Raw genomic sequence first — 20,539 nt, forward strand, 5'->3', positions numbered from 1 at the left:
TCCATATTTAATGGGATCAATTTTTATTTGTATTCTATATTTTTATACTGTTCATTTTTATGTATTTAATGTTGCTGCTTTTTGTGTTGTACATTGCCCTGAGCTCATGTAAGATGGAGCAATATAAAATGGAAGAAATGTTTTAAGACAGCAGAGACTAGACTGGAATTGACGATATTGACAACATCTTGTGCTGATCAGGTAAAAAGTTATAGGCATGACTGTTGGTTTCCCCCATAAGCTCCTGCCTGAGCCCCATAAGCCCTTTAGGTGCTTATGGGGCTCAGGCAGGAGCCAAGCCTCAGGCTCCTGGATCAGGCACAGTTAGGCAATAGTTTCACTCAAGTAGACAGAGACCTGAATTATGGAGTTGACAAGATCAACAGTTGAAGCGGAAATGGATCTGGAGCTTAAGCTGCGGGCTAGGAACTGGAGTCATTGTGCAAGTTGGAAGGCTGGAACAGGTCCTGGAAGCAGGCTGGTTTTGTAGGTCAGGAGCCAGAGTCAGGAAACCAGGTCACAAACAATAGCAAAACCATTGAATTCTGTGACTGGTAGAACTGCAGGAAGGAGCGGAAAGGTTTGAGCTAAAGTTTGTAGTGACAGACTGGAACCAAAGTTTTGACACACAGACTGGAGATTCAAGGAAAGGAATGTGGCAAATCCGATAGCAAGAGGGAAAGTCACCCTTCAAGTTGCTACGAGCAGCTTCCTGTTCGTCTTTGACTGAGCTCCAGCCAGTCCCTGATAACTAGAGGTATGGCTTCTGGGGCTATTTGAGTCTGCCTTCTTCTCTTCTCCTTTCCCTTGATTCAGGTACCCCAGCTTGAGAGTGAGAACTCCTATCCCGAACCCCAGAACTGAGCCCTGGTTTTAGTCCGTGCCAGGGTTTCACCTTAACAGTATGACCCTTTTCTTTGACTGTTTACCTCAACCAGTAAGAGCAGATGTCTTGTATATTCTCACAGGACAAGCAGGATGGTAGTCCTCACATATGGGGACATCACAGGATGGAGCCCAATCATGGAACACTTCTGTCAAAGTTTCCAGAACTTTGACTGGCCCCTACTGGGCATGCCCAGTATGGCACTAACCCTGCAGCCAGCAGGGGTCCCCCTTCAGTCTTCTTTTTTCCGCGCAGCAGTAGCCATGTGGTTAAGGAGCTCTATAGAGATTCCTGGCAAGAATTTTCCTCATGGAATTACTCAAATTTAATTTACCCCACGGATCCCTCCTTCATATTTTTCAAGCCGCAGTACTCCGGTAAGTTTTTTATCCATTTCCCGTCGATTACCGTCAAGTTTGGCCCTCATGGCCTACTGGCCGTTCACCGTACCGCGGCTCAATTTTTTCCATGGCGATGGGGTTCCGCCGGTGCCCGGACTGTAATCGCACCATGTCCATTACAGACCCTCACAAAGTCTGTGTAATGTGTCTCGGATGTGAGCACGATGTCCTAACCTGCACCAAATGTGCCCTAATGACACCAAAATGTCGCAAGGCTAGAATGGAGAAGATGGAACTTCGCTTCTGTGCTCAAACCCCGACGCAGTCTATTGCATCGAAGTAGTCAGAACTGGCACCGTCATCTTTGTGCCAGCATCGACCTACGGCCTGAGGAAGGTCTACCCCTATCTAGACGATTGGTTAATCAGGGCTCCCACTCAGCAAGTTGCTCTGTCGTCCCTACATCTTACCTTTTACACACTAATTTCGCTAGGATTTCTCGTCAACTACGACAAATCCTACTTAGTCCCATCTCAAACCTTATCGTTCATTGGGGCAGACTTGGACACCTTGCAGGCAAAGGCTTTTCTGCCTCGACAGCGAGCTCTCACTCTCGTGTCTCTTGCACACCAGCTGCAGTCTCAGCATTCCATGACTGCACACCACTTTCTCATCCTCCTGGAACACATGATGTCTTCAGTTCAGGTCATCCCAATGGCCCACTTGGCCATGAGTCATGCAGTGGACTCTAAGGTCACAATGGACTCAATCTATTTAGCCCCTATCGACCATTGTCCATGTAACCGACTCACTCCGTCTGTCTCTCGCCTGGTGGATAAATCAGGTCAATCTCCTCCAAGGCTTACCCTTCCAGGTTCCAGACCCTCAAATAACTCACCACCGATGCTTCCAACCTCGGTTGGGGAGCCCATGTGGCTAATCTGCAGACCCAAGGATCTTGGTCTCCAGAGGAAGCCAAACACCAAATAAATTTCCTGGAGCTTCGAGCAATCAGATATGCTCTCAGGGTCTTTCAGGATCACCTCTCCAATCAAATCATCCTGATCCAGACGGACAACCAGGTGGCCATGTGGTACATCAACAAGCAAGGAGGCACGGGCTTATACCTTCTGTTTCAGGAAGCTGCACAGATATGGGCGGAGGCCCTCTCCCACTCGATGTACCTCAGGGCCACCTACTTGCCGGGAGTGGACAGTGTGTTAGCAAACAAGCTGAGTTGCACCTTTCAACCGTACGCGTGGTCTCTCAACCCCTCAGTAGCAAACTCGATCTTCCAACAATGGGGTTATCCTCAAATAGACCTCTTTGTGCCATCTCAAAATTGCAAAGTAGACAATTTCTGCTCTCTCACTCGCAGCCAACACCATCAACAAAGAGACGCGTTCTCCCTATCATGGTCATCCAGTCTCCTATATGCATTCCCTCTACTTCCACCTCTCTTGAAGATTCTCCTGAAGTTACGTTGGGACAAGGGAACCATGATCCTGATAGCACCTCACTGGCCGCGCCAAGTGTGGTTTTCAATACTTCAGGATCTCTCCATTCGCAGGCACATTCCCTTGGGAAAGGACCCGCTTCTAATCACTCAAAACGACGGGTGCCTATGCCACCCCAAACTTCAAACCTTGTTCCTGACTGCATGGATGTTGAAAGGTTAATCCTTCAGCGACTTAACCTTTCTGAACCAGTTTCCCGTGTCCTGATTGCTTCCCGGAAGCCTTCCACAAGAAAATCTTATTCTTACAAATGGACCAGGTTTACGTCATGGTGCACTTCTCAGTCCCTTGACCCCTTTACCTGTCCAATCATGAAGTTTCTGGACTATGTCTGGCACTTGTCAGAGTCAGGTCTAAAAACTTCCTCCATCAGGATGCATGTAGTGCAGTAGCCGCCTTCCATAGAGGTGTCGGGGATGTACCCGTATCAGCACAACCCCTTGTAACACGCTTCTTGAAGGGTTTGCTTCACCTCAAGCCTCCTTTGCGTCCTCCGGCCCCTTTTTGGGACCTCAACCTAGTTTTGGGTCGGCTCATGAAACCACCATTCGAGCCTCTTTAATCCTGTGACCTTCGATATCTCACCAGAAAGTGATTTTCCTTCTGATAATCACTTCCGCTCGCAGAGTTAGTAAATTGCAGGCTCTAGTTACTTATCTGCCTTACACTAAACTTCTGCAGGACCGGGCAGTACTCCGCACTTACCCTAAATTCTTGCCTAAGATAGTTTCGGAATTTCATCTCAATCAATCCATTATACTACCTACCTTTTTTCCCAGGCCCCATTCCAATCCAGGAGAGCAGGATCTGCATACCCTTGACTGCAAACAGGCTCTAGCGTTCTACCTAGATCATACAGCTGCCCACAGGAAAAGCTCTCAATTTGTCTCTTTCCATTCCATCAAATTGGGGCAGCCTGTGGGTAAGCAGACTCTCTCCTCCTAGTTGGTGGACTGCACATCCTTTTGCTATCAGCAAGTGGGCATTCCACTTCAAGACAGTGTTAAAGCACACTCTTTGAGGGCCATGGCAACTTCAGTAGCACACCTACGCTCTGTGCCGCTCCCTGTCATTTGCAGGGCTGCCACTTGGAGTTCTCTCCATACTTTTACAGCTCATTATTGCTTAGACAAAGCCGGAAGACAAGATTCCATCTTCGGCCAGTCTGTCTTACGCATCCTATTTACAACGTGATGTACAAACATCCTTCCGCCTGCCTGGTGGGGTTCAGGATGCCCTCGGCCAAATTTCATCCTAGGCCTAGTGCCTTGCATGTCTGTGTACATTTGGTGCATGCTCGGCCATCCTCAGCTCGGTATGTGAGGACTACCATCCTGCTTGTCCTGTGAGAAAGCAAATGTTGCTTACCTGTAACAGGTGTTCTCACAGGACAGCAGGATGTTAGTCCTCACGAAACCCACCCACCGCCCCGCGTGTTGGGTTCGTAACGTTTTATTATATTTTTCGGCACTGCCTGTAGCTTTGTAACAAGACTGAAGGGGGGGATCCCTGCTGGCTGCAGGTTTAGTGCCATACTGGGCATGCCCAGTAGGGGCCAATCAAAGTTCTGGAAACTTTGACAGAAGTGTTCCGTGATTGGGCTCCATCCTGTGATGTCACCCATATGTGAGGACTAACATCCTGCTGTCCTGTGAGAACACCTGTTACAGGTAAGCAACATTTGCTATATGAAACATTGGCAGAGTTGCTGAAGAAATATAGGCTTGATAAAATTGTAAATTTTGCAGTTCTAAGGCTTTTCTACAGTTTTCTGCATTTTCTGTTTATTACTGTAGTTGATTTATTTGTATACTGCTATTTTCTGTGTTTTCTTTACAATGTGTTTACTGTAAGCTACTTGTGCTGCCTAAAGCTTAGATGATTATTATGGCATGTGTAGCACTCAGCTGCAGGGAAGCAGGTCAAAGTAAATCCTGTTCAAAAAGAACTTCCTTTGGAACAGACTTCATATTTGCAATTTTTCTTAAGTTCTGTTTTTGTTTAGATTTAGCTTGCACATTTTCATTGGTAGCATCAATATGAGTTACATTCAGGGACAGTAGATATTCTGTGCAGTTTCCTAGTAGCTTTAGACATTACTCATGGAAGTGTAGCAAAATTAATACTTTGTAATATTTATTTATGTATTTATTTATTTAAAAAGTATTTATTTCCTGCACCCTCCAAAGTTCACTACGGGTTACAAATAAACATCCATAATGTAATTTAGGACATAGGACTAAAGCAAATGAGATCGACAACATAATCATTATATTAAAATAGTTTTAAATATTAAAAATAATAGTTAAATATTGCTAAGAAAATAAATAATGAAAAATAAGATGATAAAAATACTTCATTTCGGTGATCAGAAGGGGAGAAAAACAAAAGGATAGTCATGACATAGATAAGTCTGGGAAAGCTTGTAGAAAAGATAATGTTTGAGAGCTTTTTTGAAATCTTTTTTATTGGCAGTGAGTCTTAAATCAGGAGGTAGTGAGTTCCAGTGAATAGGGGTCTGCAATTGAAAATGCTTACTCTCTGGTTATAGTTAGGCTTGTTGTGTTGGGGGATGGAATCTGTAAAAGGAGCTGCTTGTTTTTAGAACTTAGATTTTTGCAGGGGGTGTATACATGCAATGCTGCAGATAACCATGTGGAGTTACTGTTATAAATTAGGCTATGAATAATTGTTAAAGTTTTGTATTGGATGCACCATTTAACAGGAAGCCAATGCAGTTGGTGATATATGATCATAGGTGATATATGATCATAGGACCTGCTGTTGGATAGGAGTCGCACTGCTGAGTTTTGTAGAAGCTGGAGTGGGCGGATAGTAGATTGAGGAAGGCCTAGATATAGCAAGTTGCAGAAACTAGGCCAGAAAGAATTAGTGATTGTATTGTGTGAAAGTGGCTCAAGTCAAGTAGAGGTTTTGTGTTTGAGAAGGCGAAGTTTGTAGAAGGATGTTTTGAGTAATGCTTTAATATGTGCAGTTAAGTCTAGTTTTGGATTAATTATGATATCTAGATTATGGACTCATTGTGTGATATTGATGGTAGAATTGTCTGAGAATGAATTCTGGGATATTGTTGAATTGGGGGTTTCCTAAAATTAGTATTTCAGTTTTCAAAAGGTTTTAAGCTGAGCTTGTTATATAACAACCAATTTTTAACTGTAGATAGAGTTCTAAAAATTTAACTGTGTCGTTCCAGGTATGTTTGGTTGGAAAGTAAAAGTGGATGTCATCAACGTATATCCTATATGTTATGCCCAGGGTGGACAATAGCTGACCGAATGGGTGTGAGGTATATGTTAAAGTGGCCGATAAGGCGGATCCTTGCGGAACACCTGTGCTTAGAGGAAAAGGAGTAGAACGAGTTTGATTTATGAATATTTGCTGGTATTTTTTTTTTTTTTTAAGTATGATTGAAACAAATTGTGAACTGTTCCAGATATTCCTTGGTTTATGAGGCGGGTAAGTAGAATTTGATGGTTTATGGTATCAAAGGCAGCAGAAAGATCTAGGAAGACTGAAATGTATGAGGTTCCTGTGTCAAAACAATGGTGGATAATGTCTGTGCTGGATATTAATAGCATTTCTGTGCTATAGTTGGCTCTGGAACCAAATTGATATTGATCTAAGAGTGAGTGTTCGAGGAAAGAAGTAAGTTGTTTTAAAACAACTGATTCGGTTATTTTTGCAAGGAATGGCAGTGATGAAATGGGATGGAAGTCAGAGAAATCGGGATTGTCAGTTGGTTTTTTGAGAATGGGAGTGACTGCAGCGATTTTTAAAGAATCTGGTAAAGTACCTGTGATAAGTGGATGTCTCTCATTGTTTTCATTCATTGTAAAATGTTTGCAACCTTCCTATGTTGTGAACCATTATGATGGCTTTATGTTGAAGCCGATTGACGGTATATAAAACCTGATAAATAAAAAAAATAAGTGGTGAGTTCCCAGGTTAGCAATGGGTAGAGCAATGCCTTCCTTAATTGCTTTGAAAAGATTGAAGGGACATGGTGAACAAGGATGGGATGAAGATTTCATTTTGGAGATTTGTAAAACTTTGGAGCTGGCTACTGTTTCAAAAGTATCCCAGGACTGTGTTGTTGGGGTGGTTTATATAGTTGGGAGAGATGTTGGAAAAGTTGATTGTTTTATGGATTTTTGATTCAAAGCACTTTCCAAATGAATTATATAAATCGAGAGGCTGGTCTGTTTTAAGGTAAGTATGACTTTTCCTGTTGCGTGCGATATTGAATAGAATTTTTGGGTTGTTAGATAATTTGATACATCTAGAGAGGTTTTTTTGGCATTGTTAACGGCTGTTCAGTAAAGTGTGATTTTGGCGGTGAAGGGGCCTAAATTAGCCGAGCTTTTGTGTTTTTTTCCATTTACTTTCGAGAGTTCATAATTTACGTTTATGAACCACTAAGGTGTGCGTAAACCTTGGTGCTGACTTGCACCTCTACACACCATAAAAATAAAAAGAGCCAATTTTGTCTAATATGCTAGTTAGGGCACTATTCCAAGTGTCTACTAGCTCATTAGGGTCTGACATAGGAAGGTTATCAATCAATGGTAAGAAATTGTCAGCAAAGGTCTCCAGATCAATGTGTTTCATTTATTCTTTAAAACAATAGGTGAGGTAATGGTGTTTTGTAACTGATTAATTTTAATAGTGTTCACAATGTAGTGGTCTGACCAAGGTATGAGAGAAATTTGTATTAGGTGAGAATTAAGATGGGTTTAAGAATAGCAGATCTAGTGTCAAAGGCAGCCTTGGGGTTTGGAGCAGAGATGAATTGTTTCTATTCTAAAGCATGCATGGTATTCAGAAAATATTCAGCTGAGGTAGCTAGAAGAACTGAATCAGCATGTACGTTGAAATCGCCTAATATAATTGTTTTATCAGGATGAGGTAAAAGAGTGGCAAAGTATTGGAGTAGAGGCGATGAGTTATGAGTTAAACGTCCCGGAGGACAGTATGATGGGCAAAGATTGAGATGTGGGCTAGTAATTAACATTATTTCAAATGGAGGTGGTAGATCCACAGGAAGTAGAGAGAAAGTAAAGGAAAGTTTGTGGAAAATAATTAATCCTCCATCTTGACCAGTGGTGCAAGGATGGTATTGAAAAGTGAAATTGTTGGGGCAGCAAAGGTTTAGGAGGGATTCATCTCCTGAGCTGGTCCATGATTCTATTATACAAAAACAGTCAATAGTAGAGTCAGATAGGATGTCATATATGAGGGGTGATTTTTTTTCTTTATGGATCTAATATTTAGTAATGAAATATTTAAAAGAAGAAGGAAGTGTATTGGACTGTTGCTTGGTGAAATGTAATAAAGGAATGTGAATGAGTACTGGGTCCGGCCTAGGCAAGGTACATGTTGGGCAGAATGAGCCATATCTACCTTGGCTGGTTATAGTGGAGATAAGCATAGACTTGGGAGTGTAGCAGAATACAGAAAAAGGTAAAGGGCGTGGGCACCGCAGGTGCGAGCACCTCTGGGGTTCTGGGCCCGGTTATGAAGGACGTCGCCTTGGATGTCACTGGGGGGCGGGTACGCTATCTGCCAAAGCGGCAGCTCGATTGCAGGAGCTGGGGAGAGAAAGCTGGTCCTGGCAGGAGAAAGGTGGCAGGCAGGCACAGTTCTTACATGTAGCAGGAAAGCTGGTGAGTAGAGTAATATTTTTACCCTATATCATTTTGAAATGTTACACCATTCTAGTCCATTTTCAAAGGAGCTAACTGCCTAACCTCTGGAGTAAGGAGGCTTGATCAGCACCTTTGAAAACTGCCTGAGGCTGAGCAGCTTAATTTAGCTCCCTAAATTTCACTAGGTAGCTAAATTTAGACACTCTTAAATGTGGGTGACCTCAGGTGCATGGTTTATCTGTTTGTTATTTCCACCTATATATCATTTTTTCTAATAAAACTCAACACAATGCACAGCATGGGTGAGGGAAGTTAAGGCACCCAGACCTGTTTGTGCAGGTATAATTGTCCTAAATCTAGCTATATAACCCTACACACCAGAAGCTGGTGCTCAGCCTTCCTCCCACTACCTGGCAGGCCCAATGTATTCAAGAATGACCTACAGTCCCAATGCTAATTCTTCACTCCACCCCGGCAAACTCTTGTGCAAGAATCCCTCTAATAGCCACTGATTTCCCCTTTCCCACCCCAGATCTGTTAAAGAAAGGCTCACTTTGCACTCAGCTCCCCCTCTGGAACCTTCCGTGCATCTCCAACTCACCATACACCTTTCCCTTTAGCCTATCGCTGACATTCCTTCCACCCTTATAGGCAGAAGGAGGTACACTTTACCTTCCTTCTGCTACTGTACCAAGTTCACTGTGACACCTATGCGATGATCCTACTGACCTCATTATGAACTTGGTGCTGGAGCAAGAGGCTAGACACCACCTTCCTAAGAGAGAGAGGGAAATTTGTATGGGGCTAGAGGTGAAGTAGAGAGGGTAGGATGGAACACAGGAATCTTTGTTGGATGGTTCAGAAAGAGCTTGAGAAATATGATGCAATATCTTTAGAAGAAAATTCATAGAATATCTTCAAGAAAAAATTATGATGTGGTATATTTTTTGGTATATTGCCTGAATGAAGTAAAAGAGAACCTCAAATAAAAATACTGAAGGCACACAGCTTAGGCAGCTGCCTCACCCACAACTTTTTAATATATATCCTACATGCCAAAATGCAGAGCATATTTGATATATTTTTTTTTTAAGAAAACTATATTTGATTTTTAAAGATCTTCCATGGATTTTTTTCTGAATACATTACAATATGCTTTTTTAATAATAACTCTAAAACATCAATTTCAGACTCCTGAAAGGGAAATATATTTTTTAAAAAAGATTTTTACATGTATACTGAAAAAAACATAAACCGTGGACTTTCAGGGACTATGATTATATGGTTAAACTATTTTCTATAAGATGTCCTCTTTAGTAAAAACTTTTCTAGCAGTAGTGCTTTGCTGCATTGGTGTTATGAATAGGAGATGATGTGTCGAGCAGTCTGACTGGTAGGATGCCTTTAAGTGCTTTAATATAATTAGGGCTTCTGTTCTTAAGTGCTTAAAAATTGAAAATTTAGGTGTTTATTTTCCAGCTAGTTAGGGGTACTTTGAGAGTACAAAAAAAATCAGTGTTTTATTGGATCTCATTGGCTCAAAACTTAGTGTAAATATCTAAAAAGCCTTTTGCTTCTTTGAAGGGTATATATAGCATTGTATTTTGTTCTACAGGATCTATAGCTTCTGTCCTGAAGTGCTTTTTTAAATAAAAATCCATTGGAATATGATTCTTTGTATTCATTTCTTGAGTGAATTGGCTTCTTTGAGTAAACCTGAGTTCTGCAAGTCTAAACTTCTGACAGTTTCTGCCTCGTTTTATCTGATATGTTTTCCATTCATTGCAGCTCAGCAAACCATAACCACATGATGGCACTGCTGCAGCAGCTGCTGTACAACGAGTCACTATCCCTGTCTTGGAGGGATATCATCGTGCCTGTGGTCTGCCAGGTGGTCCAGACTGTCCGGCCAGATGTGAAAAACAAGGACGATGACATGGATATTCGACAGTTTGTGCACATTAAAAAGGTGACTTTGACTTGGCCAGCATTTGTGATGCTGTGGTAGGGATATAACCAAAAGGTCATCATCCAGTGTCATTTTAGCAGACAATCCCAATATGTATTTTTGCTGTAATTTGTAGCTGATGGAATTGGTAGTGGCAGTTGTTTAATACTAGTGTTCCTTAGTGAGAACATGAAGTAGTATGATTGTTGTGTTACTCCACTTAGAAATAAATGTCAATAAATAAGATATAGATAGCGTATAAGTTTAGCAGCCACGATGATAGTGTTGGCCCGGCTATGTCTCTCCTTCGTCCAAATTCATTACCCACCACACCCACATAATATATATAATAACACCCTGCCATAAATTGGTACAGTATTTATAACAGTGATAGAAGCATAGCAATTGGATATAAAAGGACACCACTTTATGCAAGCCAATATGATAATCACCAAAACAGGCTATGTCCCCACCTCTACCGCCTGCTCTAATGTCAAGCAAAGCAGCATCTAACCTGGCTCTCCACCTTGCTCCCAAGCAAGGGGACCTCCCAAGACGTAAGGATGTTCCACCATGCGCCGCTCAAAGCACCAGTCCACTGCTGACCTGAACCATAATGCACCCCTGCACCACGTCTGAAATGTCACCCACCGGTTTGAGTACCCGCTTCCCCCATTGCTGCAATATTAAATTAAAATTAAAGTCTGTACATTCATTATCGTCTGACGGACTAAAGTGCTGCTCATATATAACATCCACAGAGAACATACATCACTAACATTGGAGGCTACCTATGATAAAATTGTGCTCGTATGTTTACATACCCCTGGCAGAATTTGTAAGATGTGTAACATTTTAAGAAAACGCCAGTGATCAGACAAAACATGTCTGTTATTTTTAATGTGTTTCAAATTAAACTATTATACATCACAAAACAGCACAATCATTAAATAAACCATAGCAATAAGGGGACTAATAAAATGGTCCTGTTCAAAGGTTTGCATACCCTGAGCTATTAATATCACTTATTGCTCCCTTTTGCATCAATGACAGTTTGCAGTCTTTTGTGAGAGTTGGGAATGAGGCCCTTTATTTTCTCATGGGGTAAAGCTGTACATTTCTCTTGGCAAAAGCCTCCACATCCTGTATATTTTTTGTTGTCTAGCATGAATTGCATGTTTGAGTTCTCCCCACCGTGGCTTAATGATGATGATGAGGTCAGGAGACTGTGATGGCCACTCCAGAACCTTCACTTTCTTCTGCTGCAGCCGTTGAAGGGTCGACTTGGCCTTATGTTTTGGATCATTGTCATGTTGGAAAGTCCAAGTGCGCCCCGTGTGCAGCTTCCTAGCTGATGAGAACAAATTCTTGTCCAATATATTCTGATAAGATTCTGCATTCATCCTGCCATCAATTTTGACTAAATTCCCCCCCCCCCCCCCCCCCCAAAAAAAAAACAAAAACCCAGCTGATATCTACCTCCATGCTTCATGGTAGGGATGGTGTGCTTCTCTTCATAGCATTTATGGTTGTAGCCATAAAGCTCATTTGGAGTGATGAGACCAAATTGATTTTTTTCCAGAAGTTTTGAGGCTTCTCTAGCTGCTGTTTGGCGTATTGTAAGTGGGTTCTTTTGTGGCACGGGTGCAGCAATGGCGTTTTTCTGGCAACTCTACCATGCAGCTTATTTTTGTTGAAGTATCTCCTTATGAACAGGACCATTTTATTTCGCTTATTGCTATGGTTTGTTTAATGATTGTGCTATTCTGTGATGCATACTAGTTTAAATTTGAAGCACATTACAAATAAACATGTTTTGTCTGATTACTCATGTTTTTTTAAAATGCTATATATCACAAATGCTGCCAGGGATATGTAAACATTTATGAGTACGACTGTATGCACAAACAGTAAAACTGAAAAAAATCTAACAGTATGTTCGGAAAAAGCTCTCATACAGTACTTCAGTGTGAGAGATGTTCTGCATTGACAATAGTGAAAAGTTCTACCCCATGGACTGGTAATTAGGGTGGGAGGTTGGAAGGCTGGCTGGGAACAACGAGGGCAATTGTGCTCTGGTTGCGGACCTTTAAGTGGGCCGTGATGTCATCCAACCGCAACCGCCTCTCCCTCCCCCATCCCTTGCCCAGACCATGAAATTGTCACACTAGAAGACCACGTCTCCAGAGCAAAGGAGAAGGGCCCGTGAGGGAGTGAGTTGTGCAGGAGACCCCAACGTGCCACCGGAGCGCCACATGATCAGGTCACAGTCGGGCCTCCACCTGTGGTGCCTGATTACAGGTGGGCTCCGGGCAAAGGCCCATGGTTTGTTTGGTTTTTTTTGGACTAATTTAATTCTTTTGTGGCTAGCTTTGATCAGTGCAAAGTCCATCCAAGGCTGATGTTTCCTGAATATAGATACTCTTGCTGCTACTTACTTTTTGGTATACTTGGGTAAGATAATCCTTAACTCACTTTACTTTGATCTGAATGTTGTGTTATATTTGCATTCTGCATTCTTTAGATATAGTCAACCCAAAGCAGTTCACATTGATTAAGGGAGTAGAACTCTTAAAAGCTAGTCACATTGGAGATGTTAGTTCAATATGAAGGTATCACTGCATCTTGTTGACTTTTTTTTTTTTTAAAATCTGGAAAAGCATAAAAACTAGAATTTTTCCATTTTCATTTATAATAACTTATTGGCTCCAAACGTTTGTCTGGAGTGAGTCAAGTATGTACATACTCCGGGATCACACTGACTTAGCCCTCAGTCTTGTCTTTAAACTACTACATGAAACAAGCTGCCCACAAGGCTTTAAAAATGAGTTAACCAAACGTACACTTTTGTAATGGTGAATTTGTTTTACATCACAGTGGTCTCTTAAAATAATATTGGGGAAATACTGGACATTGGGAATAAGTCAGAATTATCAATACTACCAATAAATAAAATTGGAAAGAACATCAGGGCCTCTGCAAATCTAAAAGCCCTGCATTATTTTTTGAATTCCTGGCCTCTACCATTTAGAAGTAGGTGGGGAAGGATCAGTAGAGAGAAACAGAATTGGGTCTACATCTTGGTCTTGAGAGAATCCTCTTCTTGGTCCATATATAGTAACCTTACTTTTCGTGGAATGGCTATTGGATTAATGTGCCAACTGATAGTTGAGTGGGATCTTATCCTGAGAGAGAGTGCATGTCGGGGTGAGAGTGGGGTATTTAACTCAGTCCTGCATTTGCTGTGAGCTCAGTTAGCCACCTCTGGACAGAGAAGCATTTAGTTTTGAAATGCCTCTGAGAGTAAAGAATCCATGTATGTTTACTAAGCTCATGGTAGTAACCAAAATTAGTCAGTTACTCCTAGGTGGTGGGAATTCCTGTTTGTATTCTCTTGCTGTAACCAAGGCCACAGGAATGGATTTTAACTAGCAACCTGAGCAAACAAGAAGTCCCATAGGAAAGACACATTGGCAACCTTGTAATCTCACTGTTGTATTACGACTCTTTTCATGGGAAGAGTACAAAATAAAATATGGTGCTGTAAATGTGATACAGGAAGTGAAACATATTTCCACAAATTGCTGTGATAATTTTGTTTTTCTGATTGAGTGACAACAGTAATGCTTTGTGAGGCTCGCGTATGCATTTTTGGAGACCCATTCATGGGTCTCTGAATCCACAGCTGCAAATGGCAAGATCTTGTAATATTTGGTTCTCACTTTCAAAAGACTGAGCGCACATGCGTCATAAATTGTAATTTGAATGATCTTGATCAAACTAATTGTTTTTTCTTTGTTTCTGTCATGGTATCAGATCCCAGGTGGAAAGAAGTTTGACTCTGTGGTAGTGAATGGCTTTGTTTGCACGAAGAACATTGCCCACAAAAAGGTAAACCAATGGTTAAGCAAAATGCAATGACCCAGTATCAGTTTGAAACAGGATCTCTTGACACCCCAAAGTCTTTCAGATGTACAAAAGGAAATGCTGTGCTCTAGAATCCAGTTTTATATACCTTTTTGATATATATATTTTTTTAAAGTAGAACAAACACTTGTCAAAAATGATGATTATAGTACCGTCACTCTGTCATGTTGTCCCCTTCCTCACCCCCAACCATCTTCATCTGCTAGAATTCCCCCCTCACCACCTGCCAGCCTTCCCTGTGCCTGAAGGGTGACAGGAGTGATTCCCAAATACTCCTTCTCTGCGGGCCATGATATTCCAGATGGCGCCAATAAGGCTTCCCTGTACATTGGCGAGTGCTCTGCATATATTTATGGTACATAGACTGTTACAAAAACCAAAATTGAACTACATAGCAATTTGTAGACCGTGAAAGCCAGAGCAAGACAAATGCTTGTTTTCAGTTGAGTGGCAGAAGCTTAAAAGGCAGGGTAACTTACCCAAGGTCTTAGTCTTGTGCCAGGGCTTTTCTCAATTTTTTTTCAGTTCCATTGTTGGAAAAAAACTTTACAACAATTAAAAAAAAATAAAAAAATAAAATAAAATCATTAACTGTAAGTCCAATCAAAATACTACAGAAAAGAAAACAGATATATGCATCATAAATTCAGTAAAGGTCATATTACAACTCCAGACTCCCCCATATCCAAACGTAGACTAAGCAGCAACAGCAGAAACCCTTGGTTCAGACTGCTTAACTACTTCCTATTTAGCATCAAATTAATACTGGACCAAGGTTTACTGATGAAATGCATCTTTTTCCCTGGAGCTGTAAGCAGTATCCATAATCCATAAGACGTCTGAATAAATGTTTTTGACCAAAAAGGAAAGGTCCTCCAAAGTAAATGTTCCAACTATTTTTAGATATAGAAAGCAAAAGGGAGTCGGAAGCCACGCTAAAGCGATATCAAAAGAAGAAAATGGACAATAATGGCATTTGCCATGCTTGCTAACTATTTTAGTCTAAACAGTAATACATGGCATCTCTCTATCTATTTATCTATTATTCCAATGACTTGCAATATTAGTGTTATTGAAATTTATCCTTCTGATCCATATTTTCTCAATTAACATATTTTTTCCTAGATGAATGCCTATATTAAAAATCCCAAGGTACTGCTGTTGAAATGCTCCATTGAATATCTGTATCGAGAGGAGACCAAATTTACATGTATAGAGCCCATTGTTCTACAGGTCCGTATCTGCATGTTAATATTCAATGAACTGAATGACGTGTGAGTGTGGTTTTATTGAGTAGAGCAGGAAGCTTAATCACTATTGAATTTTATAAATCTGTAGCCACTGATACACTGAGGGGAGGTACAAATATAAGAGATCATGTCTCTTGTCAATGACACAGTGAGACATTTAAAAAGTTTAATTTGTTATTTAGGGCTTGATTCACTAAGTATTTTTCCCATAGACACAGAATGGAGGAAAAGCCTTAGTGAATCAGGTCCTTAGTTTCTTAATTTCCCCGGTTCCCATTTCTTTGATTGGTTCTTGCCAAATGAGTCTGCTTGAGCTGTAGTGTTCTTGTGAGCCTTCCCCCCCCCCCCAAACTTTTTATTAATTTACTGTATATTCCACTTTTTTTGGCACTGTATTTGGGTACTGTAGATATTCCCTTATTCCCAGAGGGTTTATAATCTAAGGGCTTGATTCACTAAAGTTCTTCTCCGAGGGCAAGCAGGATGGTAGCCCTCACACATGGGTGACATCAAATGGAGCCCCAATGCGGAAAACTTACATCAGAGTTTCTAGAAATTTGTCTAGGCACACTGACCATGCCAAACATGCCCTATACCACATGTCCACGCAGGTGCCTCTTCAGTCTCTTCTTTTCCGTGGACCTGTAAGCCTTGCAGTGTGATTGAGCTCACTTTGACTGTTTTTTGCTGCTTTGAAACTTTTTGCTCTTCGCGTTTTTTCGTTTGTTTTTTTTCCCCCTTCTATCCATCGCCGGGTCCCTCTCGGTGCCCTCCCATAGTGCCCCTAGTTGGGGTTTTTGGCATTTGGGTAATTTTCCTTTTGCGGTTGATTCCCCCCATGGTGGCAGTGCCTTGGTACCCACCTACCATTGCCGCTCACCAAAATCATTTTCAACTTTGCGACCCTTTTGTCATGGCCACATCCAGTTTTCGCCGATGCCCCCAGTGCCCGAGGACCATGTCTATCGCTGATCCTCACGAGGGGTGTATCCTCTGCCTGGGGCATTGCATGATGTCTGGGGTTGCAGTTTGTGCGCCGCAAAGGAACGTTGGCATCGAATCAACAAGATGGATCAGCTCTTTGAGTCGAGGAAGTCTGAGCCATTGACATCAGCATTAAAGGACCTTGGAGCCACACTATTGGATACCATGCCATCGGTGGGACCATGGGTGCCACCGGTGAATAGGGGCACCAGAGACTGATGGTTGTCAAACTCCTCCAGGCCGATGTTGCCAGGTTCATTGTCTTCTACCTCTGCACTGGGGAAAGAATGGGCTGAGCATTGAAGAAACCTAAGAAGCATTGGCACCAGTCCCTGTCTGCATGGTGCTGGGTGTGGGGATGCACCGGTTTTTGCCACAATGCCCCCAAAGCACCCCTGTGGCGAGGAGAACCCATCCTCTATCAATGCCTGGGGTCTGCAACTGCCTCCACGGTCCTGGTTCCAGTTGCTGAGCCCCTTCATGGGACAGCATTGGTGATGGTGGGGCACTGAAACCTGTAGACTCCCCCCTCCCTATTCAGTTCTACTGGTGCCTGTACCTCTGGACTTAGACTGAGCATCTAGGGCCCATTCCCTTTAGCTTACAGGGTCCCTATGACCCCTGAGGGATGATCCAGTGGGGTCCTTCTCCGAGGACTCTGATTATCTCCCATCAGATCCTTCTCCACCAAATGAATGAAGGACGTCTCCGCCTGCTGTCCTTAGAGAGCACTTGTTACCGATAAGTAACTCTGCTTTCTCCCATTCTCATCTATAGGAACAGAGCTTGAAGAATCAGTTCCTAAGTTTGTATCTGAGGCAATAGACTTGCCCAAAGTCACAATGTGCGGCAGTGGGATTTGAACCCTAGTTTCACTGGTTTGTAGTCTGCTTCTCTAACCTCTAGACTACTCCTCCATTCACTGAGGTGAAGGGGGTGTCCTTAGACAATAAATGTTAGTACCTAGCTAGCATCTTCACTGAGAAGTACTTGATCTTCACACATAAGAAAAGTCTCAGAGACTGATACTTTTTATTCTTGCAAGCACTACTTGAACATCTCACTCCCTCCGAGTAGAAAGTTTTGAACTAAAGTAGCTTGAAAATGTTGTAACATTTGGTGAATACTATATGTAGCTTTACCTGGGAGATATAAACTGTTTGAAATTTTATAATGTTCATATAAACTGTTATCAAGCTGTTGATCATGGTCTATGTTTAACATCCTACAAAAAAAAGTATGAGTAAGTTAGTGCCTTCTATATGACTGCTGGAAAGTTAAAAAATCTAAGTTAAAATTTAGAAAGAACATTGTTTAAACGATCAGTTGCATGGGATCTACTTAATTTTTGGGTACTTGTCAAGTTCTTATAGCCTGGTTTTTGACCACTGTTGGAAACAGGATGCTGGGCTTGTTGGACCCTTGGTCTGACCCAGTATTGCAATTATGTTCTTATGTGGTTTGTACACAAATTAATCTATATACATCCCCAGGATTTCTTCCCTAATCCATCTTTAAAACAAAAGACATTAGAAGGAGCAGTCCCACACTACCAGCCCTCCCAATAATAGATCCAGAGAGAGAGAGGCGCCGGATTGCTGTAGTTTCTGCTGGTGGGATGTGCACAGGATTTCTGATCCCTATTGATTCTGTATAAATTCATTTTTCTATTTCTGCTTTTCAGGAAAGGGAGTTCTTGAAGAACTATGTGCAGCGGATAGTGGATGTCCGCCCCACACTGGTCCTGGTTGAGAAGACCGTGTCCCGAATTGCTCAAGACATGCTGCTGGAGCATGGCATCACTCTGGTTATTAACGTCAAACCAGTAAGTGCTGTTAGCCAAGCAAATGGGTTGAGATGGAGCCAGTTTTACATTTCTTGTCATTTTGTATGTTTTACATACAGGTAAAGTGCTGTGTATATTGATGATGTTTTGTATATAATAAATAACACAAATCTATTAAAGTCATGTGTATTCTCCCTTGCATTTCCTAAAATAGATTTTGTGTCACTGGGAACTGTCCTGCTCATGTGCAGACATGTGCAATACTAACCTGTACTTTTTCATTTTATACCGTGACCTGCAGCAAGTTTTAGACAAAGTCAGTCGGATGACGCAGGGAGATTTGGTGATGTCAATGGATCAGTTGCTCACCAAGCCACGCCTTGGTACCTGCCACAAATTTTATCTGCAGATGTTCCAGCTACCTAATGGTATGTAAAGGTCTGATGTCCTTGGGTTTAATGTAATATGGGCTTTTTTCCCAACTTGTGCTATGGAGAATAAAAGTTAATGTATCCTCTTTCTCGCATGAGAAGCTCTGTTCTACAGTTGCATATTTTTCTTTAATTTTATGTTGTATTACTTTAGGGGTCTTCTACTTGATCGTGAAGCTATCCTATCTCACAGCAATAAATCAAAATAATAAAATAACAAAGTAGTTGAATAGAGAAGATACTTTTGTATTAGACTAACATTCATTATAAGCTTTCAGAATTCCATTCTTCTGACTATCTCAAACAATGGATACAATAATATATAAGAAATTAAGATGTGCCATTGAACGCAACATCCTGTCTCTGACAGTGGCTATCCAGCTTATTAGGAAGTTTCCATTAGATCCCAAGGTGTAGATTCAGTTCCTTTTCCTCTTTCCCAGGGATAAGCATTGTTTCTCCTTGTTCATCTACTTAATAATTGTGTATGGACTTTTCCTCTAGAAACTAGACCAAACCCCTTTTAAACCCAGCAATGCTGGATGCTTTGACCACATCCTCTAGCAGCAAATTTGACAGCTTGATTGAGTGGAATGGAAAAAATAATGGCGTTAATATTCAAATGGATTTTTCAGCTAAGTTCAGGATTTAGCTGGTCAAAATTCTCATGCACTGACCCACCTTCAAATTATCTGGCTAAATAGTTATCCAGTTAACTTGAAGGGATGTTCTGAGGTGGAGTTAAATTAACCGGTTATTTGGTGTTATGTGGATAACTTATCTAGCTAAATTTAGGATTGCCTCTGAGCCGTCCTAAAGTTCTCTGTGGCCAAGCAGGACTAAAAACATCCACATCAATGGGTGGTGATGTTGGACTGCACTGACAAAACGAGCTCTCTTAGAACTCAGAAACACTTTTAGGCTATGAGTGGGTGTTCCTGCGCAACTAATGTGCACGACTCTCCTCACTTGTTTTTCTTCTGCTGAAGCGAAAGGACATTCCTGTTTGTACCCCAGATCAGTCCAGACAAGTGGGTTTATGCATTCCCACCAGCAGATAGAAGCAGAGAACAAAACTTTGCAGCACTGCTACATATCCGAGAGTGCCACCTGCAGTCCCTCAGTATTTCTCTGTCTCCAGCAGATCATAGGGGTACAAACCTGCAGTCTGGAGTCTTGATAGATTTAAAAAAAAAAAAACAAAAAAACAAAAAAAAAAAAACGTCAGTGAAGGAAGATAGAAGATTCCTGCAAGACTTCCCGAAGTGTTAAGTTCCTTCGTGGGCCATCCCTTGAGTTGAGCAGGGCGAGCAAGGGGTTGATGATCCCTGAGCTAGCTTAAACCTTCTCGGTCAGGAGGGGTGAAAGCCAGGGGTCCTGGTTCCCTCACCACCTCTGGGTCCTCACCTCCAGAGCCTGCTCCCTCTGGACATCCAGAAGCAGGGAAGTAGTCCTTTTCTTTGTGCTTTCCTGGCTTGCTGATTGTTTCTTTTTGTTCAGTGCATGTGCCTTTAAAAAAAAAAAAACCAAAAAAAAGCTATGCTGTGAAAGGAGTTGCTCAAGTGCTGATTGGCCAGGCAGCTAGGAGACAGAGCCCGGTGAGTGAAGGCAAAAACCTCCCGATCGCCAGGCTGGATGCTTGCTTAGCATCAGGGAAGTGCCACCAGTAGTTTGTTCAGCAGCAGGGGCTGTTTTTAGGCCTGACTGCAATTCAAGCCAATGCCCGTTCAGCGTGGGAAAAAGTTGCTGCGGTTTGAGAGGAGTTTGCCTCAGTACTACCGCGTTGCACAGTGTGCCTCGGGA

General features: G+C 41.9%; 1 protein-coding gene across 6 annotated transcripts in view; it reads left to right on the plus strand.

Moving 5' to 3' along the window:
* Positions 1-20,539, plus strand: part of PIKFYVE (phosphoinositide kinase, FYVE-type zinc finger containing) — a 404,626-nt gene that overhangs the window by 154,241 nt on the left and 229,846 nt on the right. For all 6 annotated transcript variants that reach the window (XM_029606384.1, XM_029606389.1, XM_029606390.1 and 3 more), the window contains 5 exons: positions 10,199-10,379; positions 14,175-14,249; positions 15,411-15,518; positions 18,204-18,344; positions 18,607-18,733. In XM_029606384.1, the coding sequence (XP_029462244.1) occupies positions 10,199-10,379; positions 14,175-14,249; positions 15,411-15,518; positions 18,204-18,344; positions 18,607-18,733 (632 nt within the window). The remainder of the gene's footprint in view (positions 1-10,198; positions 10,380-14,174; positions 14,250-15,410; positions 15,519-18,203; positions 18,345-18,606; positions 18,734-20,539) is intronic.

This window comes from Rhinatrema bivittatum, chromosome 6 (genome assembly GCF_901001135.1).
Source record: "Rhinatrema bivittatum chromosome 6, aRhiBiv1.1, whole genome shotgun sequence".
Classification (NCBI taxonomy): Eukaryota; Metazoa; Chordata; class Amphibia; order Gymnophiona; family Rhinatrematidae; genus Rhinatrema; species Rhinatrema bivittatum.